At 37.5% G+C, this 27,612-nt stretch overlaps 1 protein-coding gene and 1 pseudogene across 3 annotated transcripts; one reads left to right on the top strand and one right to left on the bottom strand.

The window, feature by feature from the left end:
• Nucleotides 1-480: 480 nt before the first annotated feature.
• On the bottom strand, nt 481-26,160 carry gaa (alpha glucosidase). Of its 3 annotated transcripts, none has more exons than XM_051713706.1 (20): nt 25,921-26,160; nt 24,957-25,726; nt 24,026-24,177; nt 20,475-20,640; nt 20,250-20,346; nt 20,044-20,163; nt 19,846-19,964; nt 19,280-19,411; nt 16,425-16,535; nt 16,132-16,245; nt 13,962-14,046; nt 13,727-13,844; nt 13,429-13,562; nt 12,026-12,177; nt 10,968-11,116; nt 10,739-10,880; nt 7,727-7,825; nt 7,478-7,642; nt 2,116-2,268; nt 481-1,800 (listed from the first exon to the last, which is right to left on the bottom strand). In XM_051713706.1, the coding sequence occupies exons 2-20, from the start codon at nt 25,494-25,496 to the stop codon at nt 1,738-1,740; spliced, it is 2,811 nt and encodes a 936-aa protein (XP_051569666.1). In that variant the 5' UTR covers nt 25,497-25,726; nt 25,921-26,160; the 3' UTR covers nt 481-1,737. The 3 variants fall into 3 exon arrangements, with proteins under 3 accessions (XP_051569666.1, XP_051569667.1, XP_051569668.1); XM_051713707.1 differs by having other exon boundaries at nt 19,879-19,964; XM_051713708.1 differs by lacking the exons at nt 481-1,800; nt 2,116-2,268; nt 7,478-7,642; nt 7,727-7,825 and adding an exon at nt 7,857-8,205.
• The window catches only part of LOC127450014 (transportin-2-like), a 32,159-nt pseudogene continuing 30,701 nt past the window's right edge, over nt 26,155-27,612 (top strand).

The raw sequence follows: 27,612 nt of genomic DNA, 5'->3' as shown, positions 1-27,612 counted from the left end.
TGTGCTCAAAATAAAATCTTGTGCGTGCTGAATTGTGGCACATATTTAACTCCATAGACATTCCGCCGCTTGCGCTTCCTTTGAACGGAGGATAAAGACATTGGTCATGTTTATAATAATGACACATGTGGTACAGCGTTTTACAGTTTGTATAGAAGATAACTGTTTTATGTCAAAATACCCCTGAGACAATTAACCATTTATTTTGGAGTGTCCTAAGTCTTTTGAAAAATTGTTTCCAAAAAAATAAAAAAAAAAATAAAAAAAATAAAGATAAAATAAAAAAAAAAAATAAAAAAAGCCAAGATTGTTGTTAATTTTGAAGAAAGTGATGTAATGTTAAAGTGTATTTTAGTAGTATTTATATGTGATTTAATTATTATTGTGCCTCGTTATTATATACATAAAGTTAAATGGACTGAAAAAATACATGTATTTGAACAATTTAAAATTGAAATTAAAACATATTTGGAAACAAAGTAATTTTTCTAAAAATTTTCATTTTTCTCTAGGCCTAATATCATTTTTGTTTTTTCCCTTTCATGTAATTTTTCCCCCCATATACCCCTGACATGTTTGTTTTATAACAATGTTTTTTAAAATTGCTATATTCACTCTTGTTTATACCATTTTAATTATTTTCAATAAAAAAAAATAAAAATAAATAAATAAATTAAATAATGATGTGTAACTTATTAAAAGCATATACAAAGGGGTTAAATGTTTCTTGTTTACAATTTTGCATGCACAATCATTTAAAAGTGGTCAAAAAGGAAAAGCACATTTTGCACAATTTAAAACAGAAATTTACCAATTGGAAGAAACTAAAAGCACCAAAACATGAAAAAGTGTGGATTTTTTTTGCAAATAAATAAACAGAATCACTATTTAAGCTGATTCAATCCAGTCTTCAATTCCCTATATACATTCTATACAGATGGGTCCAATGGGCTGAGAGGCCACACTGAAAATCTCATATTTATTTTTCATTTAAACCTTTAAATAAACAAAGTTTTGGGATTTAGAACATTTTAAAACAAAGAAAGAATATGGTGTAAAATGAGGAAGGAATCGTTTTCTAGGTCACTTATCAAATGTAAGCAAATTTGTGGTGTTGGCCAAGTTCACTCATTCAAAAGGTCACATTTCCTTGCTTCCACATTTAAAAAGAATATGTTTTTAAGATTTACACATTTCAGATTCATAACAAAATTCCTTCAACTTGAATTGTGTAATTATTAATAAAAGTAAATGAATAACATTCAATATTTATTTATTTATTTATTTTATTTTGCTAAAGATAACTCAATTAAATTTTTGAAACTGAAATGCATAAATCTTGAATTTTTTTCATTGCACTGAAGCACACATGCTCTTTAGAACATTTTCAAATCAAAATATTTGTAAGCTATTTTATAAAGATAGTTTATTATTTCGTTATCTTTGTATTTCATCATTATTTATGTTAATTTTGTCACTGAGTAAAAAACAACAACAACCAAAAAAAAAAAACAACAACAACAAAGCATAGTTTCATGAATTTATCACTGACTCACATTTCTAAACACTAAATCAAGCATTCAACATTAAATATTAAATTCAATAAAACATACATTGTTTAAAAACTTTCAGTGCATTATTGATGATAACTGCATACACAATAATATAAACAATTGCACAAGCATTTACACAGAAGATTTGCACAGCAGTACAAACACAGAGCTTTCATCCTTCTCATCAACTCCACTGTATTGTGAACATGGCTGTCATGAGTAAGTCCAGACCAGGCACTGTAAGAACCTGCAGCGTGTGAGCGTGCACACACACACACGTACACGTACACACACACACACACACACACACACACACAACTTTATGAAAGTATTTTAATATGTACACCTTGAAATAAAAATCTTTACTCCGAAACTTGCATTTTGGCTTTTTTTTTTTTTTTTTTTACAGTATCTAGACATGTAAAATGCCCTTTTTGATATATATATATAGGACCAACCAGACATTGTAGGTTGAAAGCAGCTTTTGTTGTTTTGTTTTTTTAATGTAAAGCCATTCATATGTGTGAAAAACTACAACAGTGATGAGACACAGGGTGCTTACCTTGGTGTCTGAGTTGTATAAAAATTCTTGAACCTTCTCTCCATTGGCCCACACAGCCGTAGGAAGTGTCTGAACCCCAAAAACACGCACTTCCCCGAGGACCAAATGATCGAGAGATCCATTTAATTTCACTGGCTTGCCGACCAAATGAGACTAGAGTGGGGAACATAAAAATTACACTCATGATGGATATCATTTCAACTTGATGGACAAATTGACCAAAGGTTTTGAGTATTCGTCTACAATGCATTTGAGTGTTGGGTTTCTATTGATTTCCTGGTTGACCATCTTTCATAAAATGTACATAGAGCAACAACTGAACAATAGCTGTTTTCAAATCTCAGGGTCTGCTTCACTTATCAGTAAGAAACGGATTACTCCAACGCAGGATAAGACAATCTTAAAAAGGGGGGAAAAAAAATATGCCATATAAAATACCATTTGCAATTCATTTTACAGGGATGAAACAGGATATTAGACATGAAACACCTTATTTTATCCATCAGTAATTGAAGGATGCAACAAGGGAACATGCATTAAGAAAGCAAGTAGAGTCAACTTCAGAATCAGAATTAGCTTTATTGCCAAGTATGCTTACACACACAAGGAATTTGTCATGGTGTCAAAAGCTTCCAGTGTAAGAATGCAACGTATATACAGTTTAAGTCAGAAGTTTACATACACCTTAAGCCAAATACATTTAAACTCAGTTTTTCACAATTCCTAACATTTAATAGTAGAAAACATTCCCTCTCTTAGGTCAGTTAGGATCACTACTTTATTTTAAGAATGTGAAATGTCAGAATAATAGTAGAGAGAATTATTTATTTCAGCTTTTATTTCTTTCATCACATTCCCAGTGGGTCAAAGTTTATATATACTTTGTTAGTATTTGGTAGCATTGCCTTTAAATTGTTTAACTTGGGTCAGACGTTTTGGGTAGCCTTCCACAAGCTTCTTACAATAAGTTGCTGGAATTTTGGCCCATTCCTCCAGACAGAACTGGTGTAACTGAGTCAGGTTTGTAGGCCTCCTTGCTCACACACGCTTTTTCAGTTCTGCACACAAATTTTCTATTTGATTGAGGTCAGGGCTTTGTGATGGCCACTCCAATACCTTGACTTTGTTGTCCTTAAGCCATTCTGCCACAACTCTGGAGGTATGCTTGGGGTCATTGTCCATTTGGAAGACCCAATTGCGACCAAGCTTTAACTTCCTGGCTGATGTCTTGAGATGCTGCTACAATATAGCCACATAATTTTCCTTACTCATTATGCCATCTATTTTGTGAAGTGCACCACACCCTCATGCAGCAAAGCACCCCCACAACATGATACTGCCACCCCCACGCTTTACGGTTGGGATGGTGTTTTTCAGCTTGCAAGTCTCACCCTTTTTCCTCCAAACATAATGATGGTCATTATGGCCACACAGTTAAATATTTATTTCATCAGACCAGAGGACATTTCTCCAAAAAGTAAGATCTTTGTCCCCATGTGCACTTGCAAACTGTAGTCTGGCTTTTTTTTATGGCATTTTTGGAGCAGTGGCATCTTCCTTGCTGAGCAGCCTTTCAAGTTAAGTCGATATAGGACTCGTTTTACTGTGGATATAGATAGATATTTGTCTGCCTGTTTCCTCCAGCATCTTCACAAGGTTCTTTGCTGTTGTTCTGGGATTGATCTGCACTTTTCGCACAAAACTACGTTCCTCTCTAGGAGACAGAATGCATCATCTTCCTAAGCATTATGATGGCTGCGTGGTCCCATGGTGTTTATACTTGCATACTATTGTTTGTACAGATGAACGTGGTACCTTCAGGCATTTGGACATTGCTCCCAAGAATGAACCAGACTTGTGGAGGTCCACAGTTTATTTTCTGAGGTCTTGGCTGATTTCTTTTGATTTTCCCAATATGACAAGCAAAGAGGCACTGAGTTTGAATGTAGGCCTTAATATGCATCCACAGGAACACCTCCAATTCAGTACACCTCCAATCAGCAGCTAATTGGCTAATTGTCTAAAGGCTTGACATAATTTTCTGGAATTTTCCAAGCTATTAAAGGCACAGTTAACTTAGTGTATGTAAACTTCTGACCCACTGGAATTGCGATATAGTCAATTAAAAGTGAAACAATCTGTCTATAAACAATTGTTGGAAAAATTACTCATGTCATGCACAAAGTAGATGTCCTAAACGACTTGCCAAAACTATAGTTTGCTAATATTAAATCTGTAGAGTGGTTAAAAAATTAGTTTTAATTACTTCAACCTGTGTATGTAAAATTCTGACTTTAACTGTTCATACATACAAACATATACATTTAAACATATATACATATAGTTACATAAAAAAATAAGATATCATTTATAAAGAAAGAGAAATATACAATAGCGCAATAATGTTGTTAGAATATTTTATATATAGATATACAGTTATGTGCAGGTGATGTAATGTATTGAAGAAGAGGTAGGAAATATTAAAGAATATAAATGAGATATGGATATAAGTAGGAATGGATGGATTGAATATTGCACATGGTTGTATTGACCAAAGTTTTAACTGTTCCTGTGCCTGGCTGTTCTGGTTCTCAGTGTAGTGCCGACCAGAGGGCAACAGTTAGAAGAGGAAGTGTGCTGGGTAAAAGGGGTCAAGAGTGATTTTATCAGCCCTTTTCATCACTCTGGATGTGTACAGTTCTAGCAGGGTTGGTAGGGGAGTGCCAATAATCCTCTCAGCAGTCCAAACTATCCTTTGAAGTCTTCTGATGTCTGACTTGGTAGCTGAACCAAACCAGACAGTTACAGAAGTGCAGAGGACAGACTCAATGACTGCTGAGTAGAACTGTTTCAGCAGCGCCTGTGGCAGGTTGAACTTCCTCAGCTCGTGAAGGAAGTACAACCTCTGCTGGGCCTTTTTCACAATGAAGTCAATGTGGGTCTTCCGCTTCAGGTCCAGTGAGATGGTAGTGCCCAGGAACCTGAATGACTCCACTGCTGCCACAGTGCTTTTCAGAATGGTGAGCAGTTTTAATGTTGGGGTGTTCCTCCTAAAGTCCACTATCATCTCCACTGTTTTGAGCGTGTTCAGCTCCAGGTTGTTTTGACTGCACCAGACAGCCAGCTGTTCAACCTCCCTTCTGTATGCAGACTCATCGTCATCTTGGATGAGGCCGATGACTGTAGTGTCGTCTGCGAACTTCAGTGGGGTCCTTGGCAGTGCAGTCATTTGTGTACTGGGAGAAGAGTAGAGGGGAGAGCACACATCCATGGGGGGCACCAGTGCTGATTGTACATGTGCTGTAGGTGATTTCCCCATTTTCATTAACTGCTGCCTGTCTGTCAGAAAGCTGGTGATCCACTGACAGGTAGAGTCAGGAACAGAGAGCTATGTCCCATATTGACTGCATCATCCACAGACCTGTTTGCTTTATAAGCAAATTGAAGGGGATCCAGAAAGGGTTTAGTGATGTCCTTCAGGTGGGTCAACACCAGTCTCTCAAATGACTTCATGACCACAGACGTCAGAGCCACAGGTCTGTAGTCATTAAGTCCTTTGATCTTGGGTTTCTTTGGTACGTGGATGATTGTGGAGTGTTTGAAGCAGCAGGAAACTTCACACTGTTCCAGTGATGTTGAAGATCTGTGTGAAGATGGGGGCCAGCTGGTTAGCACAGGATTTTAGACAAGTGGGTGAAACACCATCTGGGCCCTACGCTTTTCTTGTCTTCTGCTTCCGAAAGACCCAGCACACATCCTCTTCACAGATCTTAAGTGCATGTTGAGTAGCAGGTGAGGGGAGGAGGGTGGTGGCAGGAGGTGTAAATGTTTGTGTGCTGTGAAGGTCGGAGCGGGTGTGAGTTGTGTGACTGGGCTTTTCAAATCTACAGTAAAACACATTCAGGTCATCAGCCAGTTGTTGATTCCCTACAGTGTTGGGGGATGGTGTCTAGTAGTAGGTAAAGTCTTTCAGGCCTCTCCACACTGATGCAGGGTCATTAGCTGAAAACTGGATTTTTTATCCATTCTAATCTCCTTTGTCAGTCTGTATTTGGCCTGATTGTACAAGATTTTATCCCCACTTCTGTAAGCATTCTCTTTGGCCTGACAAAGCTGCAAGATATTTGCTGTAAATCATGGTTTATCGTTGTTGTATGTTAAATAAGTCCTAGCAGGAATGCACATGTCCTCACAGAAACGGATATATGATGATACAGTATCTATGAGCTTGTCCAGGTCTGTGGCTGCACCTTCAAAAACACTTCAATCAGAGCAGTCAAAGCAGGCTTGTAGTTCCCGCTCTACTTCATTGGTGCATCTTTTTACAGTCTTTACTACAGGTTTAGCTGATTTTAGTTTCTGCCTGTAGGTCGGAAGATGATGAACCAGACAGTGATCAGAAAGTCCTAAAGCTGCACGTGGGACAGAGCGATATGCATCCTTTATTGTTGTGTAGCAGTGATCAAGTGATTTCTGTCTCTGGTGGGGCATGTAATGTGCTGTCTGTATTTGGGCAGTTCACGTGTGAGATTTGCCTTGTTAAAATCTCCAAGAATAATAATAAGTGAGTCCGGGTGTTGTTGCTCCGCGTCTGTGATCTGATCAGCCAGCTGTTGCAACGCTGTATTCACACACGCGTGTGGCGGAATATAAACACTCACATGAATACATGAGGAAAACTCCCGTGGAGAGTAGAAAGGCTTACAGTTTATGAAGAGCGCCTCAAAATTAGGGCAGCACATCTTCTTCAGCGTTGTTACATCTGTACACCAACATTCATTGACATAAAAACATGTTCCACCACCACACGTTTTCCCCGTTAACTCCACGGTGCGATCCGCACTGAACAGCTGTACACCCGGCAGATGTAATGCATTGCCCGGAATGGCTTTACTTAGCCAGGTTTCCATGAAGCACAATGCAGCAGAATTTGCAAAGTCCTTATTTTTGCAGTTGAGGAGAAGTAATTCATCCGTTTTGTTAGGAAAACAGTGGAGATTGGCTAGATGGATGCTTGGCAGCTCGGCTCGAAAGCCGCTCTGTCGGAGCTTGACCAGCACGCCGGCTCGCTTCCCACATTTGTGTCTTTTAACTCGCTTGTACAGCACCGCTTCTCCTCCGACTAAAATGTCAACCAGAACATCAGAATAATCAAAAACCGGTAAAAGATTGTCAGGCATATGCAGCCAAATATTCAGCAGCTCGTCTCTGGGAAAACTGATCAGAAATAAAATACTAAACACAGGACAAACAAACAAAAACAACATCCGTGGCGCCATCTTACTGTAACTTAGATTTCATGTTAACTTTGACTTTGTCAGACAAACCATCTCTTTCTGAACAGAGGAACAAACAGTTCTACCTCTTCAGCCCAGAAGTGAATGTATGAGTAATCTCCCCGTTCAAAAGTGTCCAGACTTTCTCCATCATCCCAGAAGAGCTCCCCTTTGGCCAAACTCCCTACAGAGAGTGCCACGATTAGGATAAAAGGGTTTCTGCGTGAAGCAGTAGTAGTCAATGCAGGAACCTGAGAAATACATTAAAAATATCAAAGAATCGCATGCTAGCACAGCTCAAAATCTATGAAAACCATCTCTCCATTGTACGCCACCTGTTGTGGAATGATGCTTCCCTCTCTCACATGAACGTTAATGATGTCCAGTGGGGCAGGAAACAGAATGTATTGCCCATTACTGTGATATGCCTGTCCCTATATGAAAACACAGAGACTTCAATTTCAAATGAAGAGCATTTAAAGGGATAGTTCACCCAAAAATTACAATTCTGTCATTTACTCACCCATTTACTCATTTAATTTCTAACCCTTTCTTTCTTAAGCAGAAAACAAATGGAAAAATTTTAAAGAATGTTCAAAATAGCTCTCAATTCTCATTTGCACATGTGCACATTCAAACCTGGTGCGTCAGGACAGTCACCCTAGATTTAATGTAAACGACACCAAATGCCATTAGTTTTCGTAACCAAATGTGATGCAGAAATGTTAAAGGGATATTTTACCCAAAAATTAAAAAATTCTCTCATAATTTACTCACCCTCATGCAATCCCAGATGTGTATGACTTTCTTTCTTCTGCAGAACACAAAGATGTTTAGAAGAATATTTCAGCTCTGTAGGTCCTAACAATGCAAGTGAATGGTGACCAGAACTTTGAATCTTCAAAAATCACACAAAGGCAACATAAAAGTAATCCATAAACTCCAGTGGTTTAATCCATATCTTCAGAAGTGACATGATAATTGTGTGTGAGAAACAGATCAATATTGAAGTCCTTTTTTACAACCCCAATTCCAAAAAAGTTGGGACAGTATGAAAAATGCTAATGAAAACAAAAAGGAGTGATTTGTAAATTATATTCACCCTTTGCTATATTGAAAGCACCACAACTACACATTATATGAAGTTTTTCCTTGTGAATTTAATTGTTTTTTGAAACAGTACAGTAATTTCAAATCAGATGATTGCAACACACTCCAAAAAAGTTGGGACAGGGACAATTTAAGACTAATAACTATTTGAAGAGTTGAAATAACAAGGCAATGTCAAACGGGAGATGTTAAACAGGTGAGGCAATTGTGTCATAATACTGTATACTGTATAAGGAACCTCAAAAACAGCCTAGTCCTTCAAGAGCAAGGATCGTTCAAGGCTTGTCAATTTGCCAACAGATGCTTCAGCAAATAATCCAACACTTTGAGAACAATGTTCCCCAAAGACTAATAGGAAGGATTTTGGGCATTTCACCCTCTACAGTGCACAATATAGTTAAAAGATTCAAGGAATCTGGTCAAATCTCGGTGTGTAAAGGGCAAGATGAAAACCACTTCTGCGCGTGATCTCTGATCCCTCAGATGTCACTGTCTTAAAAAACATAATTCATCTGTAATGGATATCATGAACATGGGCTTGGGATAACTTTAGTAAACCTCTGTTAGTCAACACCACTCGCCGCTGCATCCACAGATGCAAGTTCAGACTTTACTATACAAAGGAGAAGCCATACATCAACACTGTCCAGAAGCGCTGCCGACTTCTCTGGTCTCGGTCTCATCTTAGATGAAAGTAGAACAGTGGAACCATGTTTTTTGGTCTGATGAGTCCACATTTCAAAAAGTTTTTTGAAAAACATAGCCATTGTGTTCTCCGGGCCAAAAAGGAAAAGGACCATCCAAGCTGTTATTAGCGTCAGGTCCAACAGCCAGTGTCTGTATGGGCCAGGGGTGTGTCAGTGTCCATAGCGTGGGTAACTCGCACATCTGTGAGAACACCATGAATGCAGACAGATATGTACAAATTTTGGAGCAACATATACTGCCATCCAGCATCGTCTTTTTCAGGAACATCCTTGCATTTTCCAGCAGGACAATTTCAAACCACACACTGCCTGGATTTCAAGTGCATGGCTGTGTAAGCAGAGAGTGTGGGTGCTAGATTGGCCTGCCCGCAGTCCTGACCATCTCCAATTGAGAATGTGTGGCGCATTATGAAGCGCATTAGATGGCAACGAAGACCCCGTACAATTGTGCAGCTAAAGACCTGCATATAATGGATGAATGGGGGAAAATACCACTTTTTAAACTTAACAAACTTGTGTCTTCAGTGCCCAAATGCTTAAGTATTATTAGAAAAAATGGTGATGTTTCACAGTGGTAAACACTCGACTGTCTCAACTTTTTGGGAGTGTGTTGCAATCATCTGATTTGAAATTACTGTACATTTTTTTCAAATAATAAAATTCACATGGTAAAACATCATATAATGTATAGTTGTAGTGCTTTGTATAGCAAAGGGTGAATATAATTTACAGATCACTCATTTTTGTTTTTATTAGCATTTTTCATACTGTTCCAACTTTTTTTTTTAAATTGGGGCTGTACTATAAATCTCCACCTCTGACCAGCCCCGAACAGTAGGTGGCGATACGCACAAATAATGGGAATCGCCAAAAAAACAAAAAGCAGAATGTGAAAGTGAAAGTGGAGATTTATGGTAAAAAGGACTTTAATATTTATCTATTTCTTACACAAAGCTATTATATCACTATTGAAGATATAGATTTAACCACTGGAGGCATATGGATTACTTTTATGTTTCCTTTGTGTGATTTTTGGAGCTACAAAGCTCCAAGAAATATTCTTCCAAAAATCTTCATTTGTGTTCTGCTGAAGAAAGTAAGTCATCCACATCTGAGATGGCCTGAAGGTAAGTAAATGATGAGACAATTTTCATTTTTGGGTGAACTGTTCCTTTAAATATATGGAAGATTTGAGAGCTACAGCAGAGGGGAAGATTTTCAATTAATAATGATTACAAATGTGCCCGTTCCTCACACCAAGTTATCGTATGACTTCAGAACACAATGAATATAGTGCATGAGTTTGGACTACTTTTATAGTACTTTTTTTCCTTCTTGTAGCTTGACAGTCACTGTACTGTATATCTTTGTCGAATAGGAAAGTGCAGCTCAAACATTCCTCAAAATGTCTCTATGTTTCATGACAAAACATACCCTCATGTCGTTCCAAACCTTTATGCTGCTGAGTAAATTTTTTTGGTGAACTAGTTCTGTACAGTATGTAGAATACAGTATAAGAGGAAGAATTACATTGTGCAGATTGTACCAAGTCCCTGGAGGGAGATAGGCTATCACCTCCACCGCTCCTTGCTCCAAAACAGGACTGATAAGTATTGAACTCCCCCATAGAAACTGCTTATCAATGCTCTGGCAATTTGGATCAGTGGGGAATCTGAAAGAAACGAAGATTCTTAAGAAATGGGCCAACACTGAGTTCAAAAAAGTAATATACAACTATTTTTGGAATGATCATGTGTACTCAATGAAGAGGGGACGAGCCACAGTGTGGGCAGAGGTGTGTGCATGGTGGAACTGCGTGTAGAGGAAAGGCAGGAGAGAGTATCGCAGCATTACAGCAGCCCTCATGCTGTCTTGGGCTTGTCTGCTGAATACATATGGCTCTTGGGGCTGGGAAAATGAAATATGTTTAAATATTATATATATATATATATATATTTATTTACACAAACATATACACATATATATATATATATATATGTATACAACAAAGACATAAAGTTCACATTATATTATTTTAGGTAACACTTAGGATACGTCATGTTCTTGGGCTGTGTTACGAACTGCATTCTGACATATTTCGCAGTGCAAAAACTAATGAAAATCGAGCTTGCGTAGCTAATAGTGTCTGCGTTCATACTTGCACACATACTTGGGTAGAGTACAGTGTGTTTCAGTCCTTATGTGTTCTTAGTGTGGAGCAATTTAATGGAATCGACTTGTCCCTTTAGCTAACAGTACAGTGTTGATGTACACTACCGGTCAAAAGTTTTGAAACACTTGACTGAAATGTTTCTCATGATCTCAAAAATCTTTTGATCTGATGGCGTATGCTTAAATGTTTGAAATTAGTTTTGTAGACAAAAATATAATTGTGCCACCATATTAATTTATTTCATTATAAATCTAAAATTTAATAACAAAAAAAAAGTTTTTGAAATGGATGACTTGGACCAAATAATAAAGAAAAGCAGCCACTAAGTGCCCAACATAGATGGGAACTCCTTCAGTACTGTTTAAAAAGCATCCCAGGGTGATACCTCAAGAAGTTGGTTGAGAAAATGTCAAGAGTACATGTCTGCAAATTCTAGGCAAAGGGTGACTACTTTGAAGATGCTCAAATATAACACAGTTTTGATTTATTTTGGATTTTTAGTCACAACATAATTCCCATTTCCATTTCTATTATTCCATAGTTGTGATGACTTTAATATTATTCTAAAATGTGAGAAAAAAAAAAATTATAATAAAAAAATGAGTAAGTGTTTGAAAACTTTTGACCAGTAGTGTGTATCTTACAGCATTTGGTTTGTCGTTATGATTTCTCATAAAGGGGTAAAAGGCTCCAAGTTGTGTCCAGCGCACACACAGCTCTTCAGTCGTGTCCCCACCAAATCCACACACGTCAGCTCCCACTAACGGAATGCCATAGAGTCCGAACAGTAGCACACCTGATACAGACACACAAACACAGCACTTAACTAACTACAATTACAATACTAAAACTGTTTTAAGAGTATTATTCTGAAACAATCAACAGAAACATGAAGATAATGATATACAGTATGCAAATAATATTTTTGAATAAGACTTGCTTTTAAAGAAAACTTATATTCCACTCTTTTGTAGCATTTTATCCACTTATAATGTTAGTCAATATTTCTTGTACCAAAAATAGGCTTTCATGACCATTTTCCATCCTCTGATCCTTAGAATTAAAGGAATAAGTCAAGCATAAATGAAAATTCATCATTTACTCACCCTCATGTCATCCCAGATGTGTATGACTTTCTTCTGCTGAACACAAACGTAGATTTTTAGAAGAATATTTCAAATCTGTAGGTCCATACAATGCAAGTGAATGGTGGCCAGAACTTTGAAGCTCCAAAAAAGCACATAAAGGCAGCATAAAAGTAATTCATATGACTCCAGCGGTTAAACCTATGACTTCAGAAGCGATATGATCAGTGTGGGTGAGAAAAGGATCAATATTTAAGACCTTTTTTTACTATCAATTCTCCTCCCTGCCCAGTAGGTGTACTGTATGCACAGAGAATGTGAGTCACCAAAAACAAAAGAAGAAGAATGTGAATGTGAAAGTGGAGATTTATAGTAAAAAAAAAAAAAAAGGACTTAAATATGAATCTATTTCTCACCCGGAACTATAATATGGCTTCTGAAGTCATAGATTTCTCCACCTCTGACCAGTAGGTGGTGATATGCACGAATAATGCGAATCGTCAAAAAAAAAAAAAAAAAAAAAAAAAGCAGAATGTGAAAGTGAAAGTGGAGATTTATGGTAAAAAGGATTTAAATATTGATCTATTTCTCACCCAAAGCTATTATATCACTTCTGAAGATATAGATTTAACCACTGGAGGCATATAGATTACTTTTATCCTGCCTTTGTATGATCTTTTGAGCTTCAAAATTTCTGGACACCATTCACTTGCATTGTATGGACCTACAGAGCTGAAATATTCTTCTAAAAATCTTTTTTGGTGTTTTGCAGATGAGAGAAGTCATACACATCCACGATGGCAGGAGGGTAAGTAAATGATGAGAGAATGTTTCATTTTTGGATGAACTATCCCTTTAAACAGGCTGTTTTGGCTACTATAAATTTAAGATTTCTATATTTAAATGACCTTTGTTTTTATTGGCATTATTGGGTATTGATATGTATTAGTGTCTTTTCTCACCAGGTATTGAAAACCGCAGTTGCTCCCAGTTACTCTGCACATCTCCTGTCCAGTGTGCAGAGAAATGGCCTAGTCCGGGGAAAGACGACCGGGACAGGACAAATGGTCGAGTACGCTTCACTTTCAATAACGCACTAAAATACACAGTAATGGAAAGAATGGTGATAAAAAAAACCCAGTTTAATCATGTCAAAGAGCCAGACTTATGGATCTGATTTATTACCAATAAACTTTATATATTTGGTCATATCATGTTATTACAGTTAGAATGAACTGAAGGAGTATTTAACAACCTGACCTGTGAGTCGCGATGGCCTCGGTGAACCCATAGAGATTGTGCAGATTGTAGTGATTGGACAGATACTGCTGAGCGGACATACACAGAGTTCCTGAGTTTAACTGGCCTCCAATCACACCTACAAAACCAGACAGATCGCCACTTTTCATTGAAATTAATGACTTCCAGTCGCTTTGTCGCCACAAATAACAGTCAGTGTGAATGGTCCTTTAGGAATGTTTACAAGAGAGTTAACCTGGGGTATATGGTGGTTTCTCCAATTTAGTATCAGGACATCCTTCCACAGAGCCCTGGACAAAATTAGATGGTTCATTCATGTCCTGTGAACAAAGTGTAAAAGAAGCTAAGTGGATTAGTTGGAAAAAGCACAGACAATTCAAATAACTAAGACATCATACAGTGGGTATTAGTTTAAATTGAACATATCATAAAAAACATCATTTTCCTGCTAGACATTTAAATACTGCTGTATGTAGACATACACTTATGTTCATGATCCAATGCAGAGTTTAGACAATCATGACAGAGGATGTCTACATATAGAAGTCTTAAAGTTACAGTTGCAGCTGCTTAAAAAAATACTCCAGGTTCAATACAAGTTCAGCTCAGTTGACAGCATTTGTGGCATTATGTTCACTACCACAAAATATATTTTCGACTCATTCCTTCTTTTCTTTAAAGAGAACAAAAACTGTGGTAACAGTGAGTCACTTAAGTTACAATGGAAGTGTGAATGGGGGCCAATTTTTGGAGGGCTTAAAGGCAGAAATGTGAAGCTTATAATTTGATAAAAGCACTTGTATTAATTCTTCGGTTTATGGCATTACAATAACATGGCAATGAAGTTGTAAAATTGGATATAACTTTACACAAAAAAGGTTAGTAAGTGATTTTATCACACTAAAATCATGTTAACACATAAAATTTACATCTTGAGGCTATACTTTCAAAGTAGAGTATTTTAAAGTTTACGGATTGGCCCCATTGACTTCCATTGTAAGTGCCTCACAGTAACCCAGATTTTCTCTTTTTTTACAGAAAATTAGGGACAAGTCAAAATGAATTTTTGTGGTAATCAACACTATTTGTAGAGCTACGTTATTCAGTAGATCAGCTGTTATTTTGTGGAATTGATATGGTACATCCCATGCGTCGAATTACAATTATTGAACAAAAATTGTTACAAACCCAGTGTAAGTAGATTTTCTGATTGGATACGGTTTTTAAACAGATTAAACAAAACTGAATCTGTCATGTTTTCTATAACTCAATTTTGTTTTTGTTCTCCAGATGATGGTGGCTGTGCCGACACGTGATATATGCTTCTGTATCATATGATCGCTATGTGTTTGTATTAGACTAATTGATCACGTGTGTTGGATAACTGAAGTACATAAGTGTGTTCATTGTATATAGATGGAGTAAGACAAACACTGAAGAAGGTCCTGTGGGACAGAAATGTTTGTATCTTTTAATATGCATGGAGCACTTTAATTGCACATTTTTGTACTGATGGAAAAACAAAAGAACAACATTGGATATCTTGGCTGACAGTCCCTCTTTTTGTGGATAAATAAAAGTGAGTTGCATATTTTTTTCCACATTTCTTTTTAATTGAAGCATTTGCAATCACATCATACAATTTTTGACTAAGGTGCAAGATATTTTTTCATACTACTGAACAATCAACACTATGCCACAAATGCTGTCGATTGAGCTTAAAAGGTTAGTTTACTCACCCTCATGCCATCCCAGATGTATATGACTTTCTTTCATCTGCTGAACTCAAATGTTGATTTTTAGAAGAATTTCTCAGCTCTGTAGGTCCATACAATATAAGTGAATGGGTGCCAAAATGTTGAAGCTCTAAAAAATAACTTAAGGCAGCATAAAAGTAATCCATACAACTCCAGTGGTTAAATCAATGCCTTTAGAAGCAATCTGATACATGTAGGTGAGAAACAGATCAAAATTTAAGACCTTTTTTTTACTATAAATTCACCTCCCTGCTCATTCAATCTCCACTTTAACTTTCACATTCTTCTTCTTGTGTTTTTTTGTGATTTACATTCTTCATGCATATCATCCCCTACTGGGCAGGGAGAAGAATTTCTAGCAAAAAAGGACTTAAATATTGATCTGTTTCTCACCACACCTATCATATCACTTCTGAAGACATGGATTTAACCACTGGAGTTATATGGATTACTTTTATGCTGCCTTTATGCTTTTTGGAGCATCAAAATTTTGGCACCCGTTCACTTGCATTGTATGGACCTACAGAGCTGAAATATTCTTTTAAAAATCTTAATTTGTGTTCAGCAGAAGAAAGTGACATCTGAGATGGCATGAGGGTGAGTAAATGATTAAAGTGAGGGTGGGAAAAATAATCTACAAGTACTTACTATCCAAAGTCCATCCACTGGTACCTTGTAGTGAAAGCTTCTGATACAGTCCATCCACCAGTCCTTTGTTGTAGGATTGGTAAAATCTGGGAATGCTGTTGGACCTGGCCATACCTGGTTGGATATAAGGATCCACAGCCTTGCCATTTGAGCTTGTATCCAACTGTATATCTTATCTAGACTACAATACTACTACTAATTTGTTGAAACAAGTAGAAAATACATAACTTGATCCTGTTTAACCTTTATAGACAATAACTGTTCTATGGAATTATGTGTGGAAAAACACTAACCTTCCCAATAAGGATCTGTCCACTAGAGTTGTTGATGAACACTCCACTCTTCAGACCATCATCAAAGGGTTTGTATGAACCAGGAGGACTTGAACTGCTGATGCCTGGATCCTAATACAGTACATGACCACATGCAGTACTGGGTAGTAATGGATTACATGTAGTATGGATTATGTAATCAGATTACAAAATTCAAGTACATTTAATTAGATTAAACAACAATATTAAAATACTCATTTTTATGGATTACATAATTACATTTGAATCAGAAGTATACTAAAGTAGAATAAAGTATAATTGTTCATAATGTATTGATCCCTCTAATTCTTCTTCTTTTTAAATACTCTTCATAAAATAAAATAAAAATGATACTCATGATTTTTTTCCCCCCAAACCACTTAAGCGCAAAAAACGCCCCACAGTCGTGACTAAACCCTCAGGAATGTTTTTATTGGTCATCTCAATCATGCAGTCACCTCTACCACCCCTGGAGTCGCGAGTTCGAATCCAAGGCATGCTGAGTGACTCCAGCCAGGTCTCCTAAGCAACCAAATTGCTAGGGAGGGTAGAGTCACATGGGGTAACCTCCTCGTGGTCGCTATAATGTGGGTCTCGCTCTCGGTGGGGCACATGGTGCGTGGATGCCGCGGAGAATAGCGTGAAGCCTCCACACACACTTTGTCTCCACGGTAATGTGCTCAACAAGCCACGTGATAAGATGCGCGGACTGACGGTCTCAGACGCGGAGGCAACTGAGATTCGTCCTCCGCCTCCCGGATTGAGGCGAGTCACTACACCACCATGAGGACTTAGAGCGCATTGGGAATTGGGCATTCCAAATTGGGGAGAAAAAGGGAAGAAAAAATAAATAAAATCTTGCAGTCACCTGTGAATATTTCAGACTTCAGAAAGATTGTGAATAGATGAGATGTCAACAAACATTAAGATACGCCTGCCGGTAGTTTTCAATAACATTTTATTTTCAGAATCACTTGTTGGTTTTTGAATTCAATATGATTTTTTTTTTTTTTTTTCATCTTCAACATATTAAGTCTGTGTTCTGAATTCTAGGCAATTCTGAAAAGACAGCATTTTATGAGGTCATATTGCTTGAAGTCACTTATGAAGTCATACGTTTTTTTCAATACATAAGTGTAAGTTTCTCAATGTTAAGCTCCTCTTTTCTGTTGTTTTCGTGTGTGTGTGTATTTATTAATAGTAACAAAAAGTTATCACACTTGGCATAGCATTGTGTGGCCAATCAGCACTGTGATTGAGATGACCAATGAAAATGTTCCTGAGGGTTAGGAACTGCGGGGCGTGGTTTGCGCTTAAGTGGTTAGGAAAAAAAAAAAAAAAAAAAAAAAAAAAAAAAACACACACTGTTTGTAATGCTAAATTGCTGGAGTAAGAAGGTTTTAAATGCCTTTTTTATTACACTAAGAATTAGACAAGGAGTGAGTCAAACACACACCCACAAAATCATATCAAATCTCATATTTTGATCCATTAAATACGTTTTCTTTAAAGCATTTAAGCAACATTGGGCCCTATTTTAAGAGCGCTAGCACTATGCTTTAAGTCATAAGAGCAAAGTCAGTGCATCTGCACCGTCTGCATCCTGTATTATATCGTCCGTTCCCTGTCAAGCACCAGCGATGTAAACAGAGACAGCACATTCGAACTTGCGACTCCAGGGGTTGTAGTTAGCGTCTTTACTCGCTGAGCAACCTAGGCCCCTGAATGAAAGTATTATTAATAATTTTCATCTACTGAAATGCAGATCATGGCTAGTATTAACAGTGATTGTATCGGCACACACTTCACTTCTACCGGTTGATTTAAAAAAATAATTTATTGAAAATTTTACAATTTCAACAAAAAATATTTCTAAATTCAAATTACACTTCAAATGAAACAAAAATATAACCAAAATTATGAAGTTGTCAAAAATCATACCAAATCCAAACATTTTACCCTCTCCAACTTCTTCCACTGGCCTCTTTTGCAGTGGTTTAAAAATCACTCTATGACAACAGGTGGAAAAATACCAATATAAAATACATTATAAATAAAATTGAAAATATAAATATAAACAATAATAATTCAAAAAAAAAAAAAACATGACCTATAGATATTTTAACACAAATCTCAGACATTTTTGTTTCATAAAATGGCTACAACTGATTGTCAGCAACATAATTTGATGTTCCACAATATTTTCAGAGTTTGGACATGAACATTATTCCCACCTGCTGGTGGAATCTCCAAACTGCAAATGTAGGCACTGAATGTAGACTTTGCACTGAAAACTGACGTGGTTCTGAAATGTCTCAGGACAATAGCAAATTGAGCTTTGCGCCACTTCATTTACATACAATACACTCACAGTTTGCACGCATAAACTCATAGATAGCGCAAACACTCCCATCCATGACCACTTGTGCTTTGTGCTGGCACAAAAATTGCACTTAGAATTAGCACACTCACGAAAATAGGTACCATTATGTCAAAATGGTACAAGCTTATCCTACTCAAATGCATATGACATCAAACAAACAAGAATTACAGGTCAGAACAGAAGTAATCTGCAAGTAATCCAAAAGGAAACTAATTAGATTACCTCAAAAATGTAATCCAAGAGATTACGGAGGTTACACACAACAATTTTTGTCATGCAATTTGTAATCAGTATCAGATTACAAATCAGAAGTAATCTACCCAGCACTGACTACATGCTATTCAACCCTGCATCTATCTACTATATGAAATACATTGAGCAATGAATGGATTTAGAAACAGAAAGCAAGCACTGTATAACTCAGCCTGTGTTTGACACAAAATCAGCAACTTACCAGTATGAGTACATACTTCATGCCCAGCTGATGGAACTCTTGAACCATTTGGGGCAAATCTCCAAACCGGTGCGGATCAAACGTAAAGACTCTTCTTTGGTCTGCATAATCAAGATCATTCCATTGTACGTCCTAAAAATGCGAATTTAACATTATTTTGGAAAGGCTCTAAAACACAGCATCATGCTAGAGTCGAAAAGCCTGAAAGAACTATATGTTTGGAATGGCATACTACCATACAACTCAAACTATGCAGTATGTATGCTGTGCAATCTGGAATGCCAGAATGACTTACTACATTAACCAAAATGTGCAGTCTACACAATGCAATGCACTCAGCTTCAATTAGGTTTGATTGGACTGCCAAAAGATTTGGATTAAAAATGCAAAATAACAGTATTTATTTCCAAGATGAAAATGAATGACACTCCATGGATGGAGGTCATGTGACAACAATGTAGCCTACAACTGTTTGAAACGTTTATAATAGGAAGTACAAAGTATATACTGTGGAGTATACTAGTATTCCATTCCAAACACAGCCATTATTTATTTTCTTTACATACTAGAGGGAACTTGGATTGGCGCATGAGCTGTACCACTGTTCTTGTGATGTTGGTGGAAGTATAACCCCATCGACAGAGGTGGAAGCCCAGTGACCAGTAGGGTGGCATCATGGGGTAACCTCAAATAATAAGACACAAAATAAGTTTCACTCTGGATAAAAATGTCCATTTGTAGAATGTCCAATGTTAGCTCTCTACCTATAACCTCATGGTACTGTTGAACCACGCTCTGTGGGCTTGGGCCTAAGAAGATGTAGAAGTCCAGAATTCCTCCAATGGTCACCCATGTTAATGCTGGAGCGGGCTGCAAAGCCACCTCTACGTTTGCCAAAGGTAAAGAACCTTTTAATTATAGAGATCTTGTGATATTATACCCATTACACCCAAATTATGTGATAGTTTACCCATTGCATTGCTGTTGAGAAGGAAGACCCCATGTGCCTTTCCATTACCTTCTTGGACCAAGAAGAAGGGGTGGGAGCCATACAGATTGGCACTTCTCTACAATCAGTCACATAAAACATTAATCATAGCAAGGAGGATGTTAAAGGGACAGTTCATTCAAAAATGCGAATTCCAGGTGAACTATCCCTTTAAGAATGTGATACAGTATGTGGTGCTTCTCTTACATGTGGTGCCATGTCTCTGTTCCATAATGAAACAGAGGTCCAGTTCAAGTCCAGTGTGATGGGGGTGTAATGTTCACCTAGTCCAGATATCATAGAGGAAGCTAGAGAAGTCGAAATCTGTAGATACTGATCTGCAAACAGGAGGGGTCCTATTGTGGTATTGAGACTAGGAAACAAACACAATGCATTTGTACAGTGTACTAAAAAGCCAATAAAATTATTATTGTTATATTTTTATTAGATTTTATTGTTCTCTAATTATTATTAGATAACAATATTAAAATTGTTATCTAAGCAAAAAGGTAGGTAAGAGGCAGTGCTATACTGTGAATCTACATGGTGTTCTCTGCTAAGAAAAACAGCTTAAACCAGCCTTAGGTGGTTTGCTGGTCTTAGCTGGTAAACCTGTCAGCCAACCAGGCTAAGCTGGTCTCCCAGACTGACCACCTGATAAGTGCTCAAAACCCCTCTAAAACCATCTAAGACCATCAAAACCCCTTAGGCTGGTTAAAGCTTTTTTTTTTTTCAACAGAACTGTAAGGCAGAATGCATAGTAGAACCATGACAGTATTCACAATATATATTGCTTTAAAAAAATATATATTTCTGGATAAATACAGTGGTGTGAAAAAGTGTTTGCCCCCTTCCTGATTTCTTATTTTTTTGCATGTTTGTCACACTTAAATGTTTCAGATCATCAAACAAGTTTAAATATTAGTCAAAGATAACACAAAATGCAGTTTTTAAATGAAGGTTGTTATTATTAAGGGAAAACAAAATCCAAACCTACATGGCCCTGTGTGAAAAAGTGATTGCCCCCTAAACCTAATAACTGGTTGGGCCACCCTTAGCAGCAACAACTGCAATCAAGCGTTTGTGATAACTTGCAATGAGTCTTTTACAGCGCTGTGGAGGAATTTTGGCCCACTCATCTTTGCAGAATTGTTGTAATTCAGCCACACTGGAGGGTTTTCGAGCATGAACTGCCGTTTTAAGGTCATGCCACAGCATCTCAATAGGATTCAGGTCAGGACTTTGACTAGGCCACTCCAAAGTCTTCATTTTGTTTTTCTTCAGCCATTCAGAGGTGGACTTGCTGGTGTGTTTTGGATCATTGTCCTGCTGCAGAACCCAAGTTTGCTTCAGCTTGAGGTCACGAACAGATGGCCGGACATTCTCCTTCAGGATTTTTTGGTAGACAGCAGAATTCATGGTTCCATTTATCACAGCAAGTCTTCCAGGTCCTGAAGCAGCAAAACAGCCCCAGACCATCACACTACCACCACCATATTTTACTGTTGGTATGATGTTCTTTTTCTGAAATGCGGTGTTACTTTTACGCCAGATGTAATGGGACACACACCTTCCAAAAAGTTCAACTTTTGTCTCGTCAGTCCACAGAGTATTTTCCCAAAAGTCTTGGGGATCATCAAGATGTTTTCTGGCAAAAATGAGACGAGCCTTAATGTTCTTTTTGCTCAGCAGTGGTTTTCGTCTTGGAACTCTGCCATGCAGGCCATTTTTGCCCAGTCTCTTTCTTATGGTGGAGTCATGAACACTGACCTTAACTGAGGCAAGTGAGGCCTGCAGTTCTTTGGATGTTGTTGTGGGGTCTTTTGTGACCTCTTGGATGAGTCGTCGCTGCGCTCTTGGGGTAATTTTGGTCGGCCGGCCACTCCTGGGAAGGTTCACCACTGTTCCATGTTTTCGCCATTTGTGGATAATGGCTCTCACTGTGGTTCTCTGGAGTCCCAAAGCTTTAGAAATGGCTTTATAACCTTTTCCAGACTGATAGATCTCAATTACTTTCTTTCTCATTTGTTCCTGAATTTCTTTGGATCTCAGCATGATGTCTAGCTTTTGAAGATCTTTTGGTCTACTTCACTTTGTCAGGCAAGTCCTATTTAAGTGATTTCTTGATTGAGAACAGGTGTGGCAGTAATCAGGCCTGGGTGTGGCTAGAGAAATTGAACTCAGGTGTGATAAACCACAGTTAAGTTATGTTTTAACAGGTGGGGCAAACACTTTTTCACACAGGGCCATGTAGGTTTGGATTTTGTTTTCCCTTAATAATAACAACTTTCATGTAAAAACTGCATTTTGTGTTTACTTGTGTTATCTTTGACTAATATTTAAACTTGTTTGATGATCTGAAACATTTAAGTGTGACAAACATGCAAAAAAATAAGAAATCAGGAAGGGGGCAAACACTTTTTCACACCACTGTATATAAAGGAACCAAATTTCAGTAAAACGTCATGAAATTAAGCACCATCCCTCAGCTACAAGATCCCTGACATGTAAACAGTGCTGTGCAGTGATACTAGTATACACAGTATATACTATAGTATGTTACTACTTCATGTACAACCCCAATTCCGAAAAAGTTAGGAGTTGGAACAGTATGGAAAATGCTAATAAAAACAAAAAGAGAGATTTGTAAATTCTATTCACCCTGTACTATATTAAAAGTGCTATTATTTGATGTTTTACTTTGTGAATGTTATTATAATTTTTTATTATATACAATCTTTTCAAATCCCATGATTGCAACATGCTCCAAAAAAGTTCAGACAGTCGAGTGTTTACAAGTGTGTAACATCACCATACTATTTTAAATGTGGACTCGTCGAACCACAAAACACGATTCCAGTGTTCTACTTTCCATCTCAGATGAGACCGAGCCCAGAGAAGTCGTCGGCGCTTCTGGACAGTGTTGATGTATGACTTCTCCTTTACACAGTAAAACCTTAACCAGTAAAACATCTGTGGATGCAGTGACGAATGATGTTGACTGACAAAGGTTTATCGAAGTATACTCAAGCCCATTTTATGATTTCCATAACAGATGCATGACAGTTTTTAAGACCGTGACGTCTGAGGTATCGGAGATCACGCACATTCAGAAGTGGTTTTCGGCCTTACCCGTTACACATTGAGAATTGACCGGATTCCTTGAATCTTTTAACTATATTGTGTACTGTAGAGGGTGAAATGCCCAAAATCCTTCTAATTTGTCTTTAAGGAACATTGTTCTCAAAATGCTGGATTATTTGCTGGCACATCTGCTGGTAAATTGGCAAGTCTTGCTCTTGAAGCACTGAGCATTTCTTGGAGGCCCCTTTTATACAATAAAACCTCTCCTGTTTCACATCGCCTTGTTATTTCAACTCGTAAGATTGTTATTAGTCCTAAATTGCCCCTGTCTCAACCTTTTTTGGAGAGTGTTGCAATCATCTGATTTGAAATATGTGTATATATAAAACAATGAAATTCACAAGGTAAAACATCAAATAATGTATTTTTGTATTGCGTTCAATATAGCACAGGGTGAGTAGAATTTACATATCACTCCTTTTTGTTTTTATTAGCATTTTCTGAACTGTCCCAACTTTTTCGGAATTGGGGTTGTATTTTAGCAAGGCTGGAATGTTGTATTGACCAATCAGCATTCAGGGTTGGAACGATCCATTTTATGCAAATAGTAATAACACAAGGCAGGGCAGTTGTGCCCTAATTTACAAAAAATAAACAAATAAAATCACACTCACAGAACACAGCCATTGGATTTGCGACGTACAATAAACCCAAAAGGATCTGGCTGAAACTCCACATCATAGAGGGGTTCCTGTTTGTCGCTGTGGCCCCTGGAATAGGAGGTCACGAAGGGGACCTCATATCGAGAAGATAATGGATCCTTCAGCTGTATTAAAGTACAATTATTGAAGTTAAGTCAGATAAAATAAGACTAGATAAACTAAATGGGACTGGACCAGTCGCAAAATGCCATGAAGATAAATAAGATAAAAAATTATTCAATAAGACAAAAAATAAATCAATCTACTAGTTCCCATACTAGTTTCTATCCCTGAATAAGATATATATATATATATATATATACAGTACTATGCAAAATTTTAGGCACTTGTGAAAAATGTTGCATAGTGAGGATGTCTTCAAAAATAATGACATTCATTTATCACTTAATGTCATACAAAGTCCAGTAAACATAAAAAAGCTAAATCAATATTTGATGTGACCACCTTTGCCTTTAAAACAGCCCCAATTCTCCTAGGTACACCTGGACACAGTTTGTCGTGGTTGTTGGCAGATAGGATGTTCCAAGCTTCTTGGAGATTTCACCACAGTTCTGTTTAGGTTGTCTCAATTGCTTCTGTCTCTATATGTAATCCCAGACTGACACGATGTTCAGTGGGGGGCTTTGTGGGGGCAATGCCATCTCTTGCAGGGCTCCCTGTTCTTCTATTCTAATCTTTTATATTTGCAAAAGTAATGTTTGGGAGTCTAACATTTATATTTCCTATTGACACACTAAAGCTGAAGATATAAATAACCATCTTAAGACAAATGCTTTTGTGAAACATCTTATGTGCCTAAGACTTTTGCACAGTACTGTACATTCCAGCACTAAATATGGCTACTGTACCATTACTATTTGTAAAAACTGAAAGATTCGCTCACAGTGATGTGCAGACGACCTGAAGATTCGGCCATTACATCTAGTTGTAGTGTGGAGATGTCCCAGGGCAAGTAAGAGGGTTTGGAACGGGTCAGGGTGGCCCTTTGGCCCCTTTCGGTGGGTAACAGGGGCCCCATGTTGTAGCCTGGGTAACGGACTGGGTAGAAGCACCACGGTGGTCCTCTGGATCCAGACTGTGGTTGGGGCACATAGCAGCATCTTCTGTCCAAACATTCAGCTTGACTCAAAGATCTATCACGGCCACAGTCAATGCGGCTCTTCACAGCTACACCACACTGATCACGGTTAGCTTTAGTCTTAAGAATATTGCCAAAATCCTTTTGGGATTGTACAGTCCTGTATGACATATTTAGAATACGCCAGCTTTTCTCTGATGGTGAAAAGGCATATAAAACGTCCTGGTTTTCATGCACCAGGACAAAGAGTACAGATGTCAACAATACTAATGTCAGCAGTACAGAGGTGTGCAGGTGCTCACACCAAATTCTGCCCATTTTTATAGAGTTAGCTTGGCTCTTCATGCATTAAGCACATCTGTCAAGTTATGGGACCTGCTTTAGTGAGCAATATAATATGTTAAAATAAATAAATAAGTAAATAAATAAAGTGCCAAACTAAGCGGAGTTCTGGAGCATTTAAGTCCTTTAAAGTCAACATAGGTAACTTCAGTAGAATCAGGAATCGTCGGAGGAAATGACGCATGCGCACATGCGCAACTCCGTTTAAAAGTGCATTCAGCCACGAAGCCAACCTAAAAACAGACACCGATTTAATATATATATATATATATATATATATAACAATTTAAGGTCTTTCTGTACAATTCGAATTATGTCCTCATCCTGTTTTTATACTTTCTTGTTACCATGAAAAGGCAAAACATTTGTTAAAGTACGGTTCAATTGATAAAAACGATAAAAAATGAAGACTGAGGTCAAAACATACCTGGAGACGAAAAGTACAAACATGAAAGCAATACGAACACTGTCCTGTTTCTATGCATGATCTTTTTATATCAAATGTAATTTTGCTTAATTACTGTTTTACGTGACGTGTTTATTTTGTATCAATATTATTTAAATGTTTGCATGTATAAGTGCTCTTGCTTGTATTGGTGCTTTCTTCATTAATGAAAAGAAAGAAAAGAAAACGTTCGCAATCTTTGAGTGAAACAAGAGGCCTCCGTCACTTCCTCTCTCTAGAGCTCGTGCTGCGGAAGTGTTTGAATGTGCCATTGCGCGAGATTAGCGTGAGCTCCACGCTGCATGAACTGATCTACAGGCCTCTGCACGCGGCATGTGTAAGTAAAGATGCCCGAGCGCTACTCTAATATCGGACTACTGTATATAGTCTATACTGTGGGTTCATAATTATTTTGTAGTATGTGTTAGAACAGATATGCATGCTAGACCATGTCCCAAAAATGTACTAAGCCGCTTCTTGCACGTGCATACTACTTTTTAGCATTGAGTATAAGGCCATTACTTGTTGCTTTGAGAATTTTGAATTGTATAAAAATGCTATTATAATGATTATTGCTCTTGTTATAACTGTTAAGGGTTTATTACACATGATCGTGGGTCGTGTATGTACGATTCTGCCTGACCTAGAATTGCTTCATCAAAGTTATTTACATTTGAACGTAAAGGTGACTCGATGTCGAGATCAATAAAACATGAATAGCTATAAGAAGTTTCTATAAATATGTGTCTATATGTAAGATGGATAGGATGGTAGACAAGGCCTTACCACTATATGCATGCCCATGTACATTGCTTGCTTTTCAATGCTTTGATGTGGCATGATTCCAACAACTGATTAATAGTTAGATCAGCCATTAGATAAACCCTTCGACTTGACCTTTTGTGCATTCAATCAGTACTGGATTGAGTTGCCTACAGTATATGCATACAGTAGTACCCAGAATATCATGGGTTGCAGATATGTGTTGCAATTAGAGAAAATAAAGGAAAAGTTCACCCAAAAATGAAAATTCTTTCATCATTTACTCACCCTCATGCAATCCCAGAAGTGTATGAACTTTTTTTCTTCTGCAGAACACAAATTAAGATTTTTAGAAGAATATCTCAACTTTGTAGGTCCATACAATGCACGTGAATGGTGACCAGACTTTTGAAGCTCCAAAAAGCACATAAAGGCAGCATTAAAGTAATCCATAAGACTCCAGTGTTTAAATCAGTGACTTCTGAAGTGATATATCACGATCATGATTTCAAGCTCGATTACACTTCCTAATGTTTGACGCACACGTGGCGCGCTAGTTGGCGCTATGAAAGTGTTATCGAGCTTGAAATCGCAGTCACTGAGGTGACTGCTGATGTGAAGATTTATAGTGAAAAAGGAGTTTCATTTTGGTCTGTTCTCACCCAATACCTATTGGATTGTTTCAGAAGATATGGATTAAACCACTGGAGTCATGGATTACTTTTATGCTGCCTTTATGTGCTTTTTGGAGATTCAAAGTTTTTTTTTTTTTTTTTTTTAATGAACCATACAGTTGTGCAGGATGTGGCCAAGGCCCTTAGTATGGTATCACGTTGATATTGGTAGCTGTCCCATAATCTCAACAATTTATCTCAATAATGAAGTCAGACATAAGAACAAAGAAGATCTGAA

The sequence above is a fragment of the Myxocyprinus asiaticus genome, chromosome 13 (assembly GCF_019703515.2).
Source record: "Myxocyprinus asiaticus isolate MX2 ecotype Aquarium Trade chromosome 13, UBuf_Myxa_2, whole genome shotgun sequence".
In the NCBI taxonomy this organism is placed as follows: domain Eukaryota; kingdom Metazoa; phylum Chordata; class Actinopteri; order Cypriniformes; family Catostomidae; genus Myxocyprinus; species Myxocyprinus asiaticus.
The sequence above is the reverse complement of the archived record's forward strand: the minus strand, read 5'-3'. Positions and strand labels throughout refer to the sequence as shown.

Excerpts from the sequence above, each read along its gene's own strand:
- gaa (XM_051713706.1), bottom strand. The coding sequence starts at position 25,496 with ATGAAGAGCCAAGCTAACTCTATAAAAATGGGCAGAATTTGGTGTGAG. Across the intron at positions 12,178-13,428 it reads ACTGCGGTTTTCAATACCTG|GTGTGCTACTGTTCGGACTC; the intron begins GTGAGAAAAGAC and ends TGTCTGTATCAG. Across the intron at positions 11,117-12,025 it reads ATAACGACAAACCAAATGCT|CCCCAAGAGCCATATGTATT; the intron begins GTAAGATACACA and ends TCATTTTCCCAG.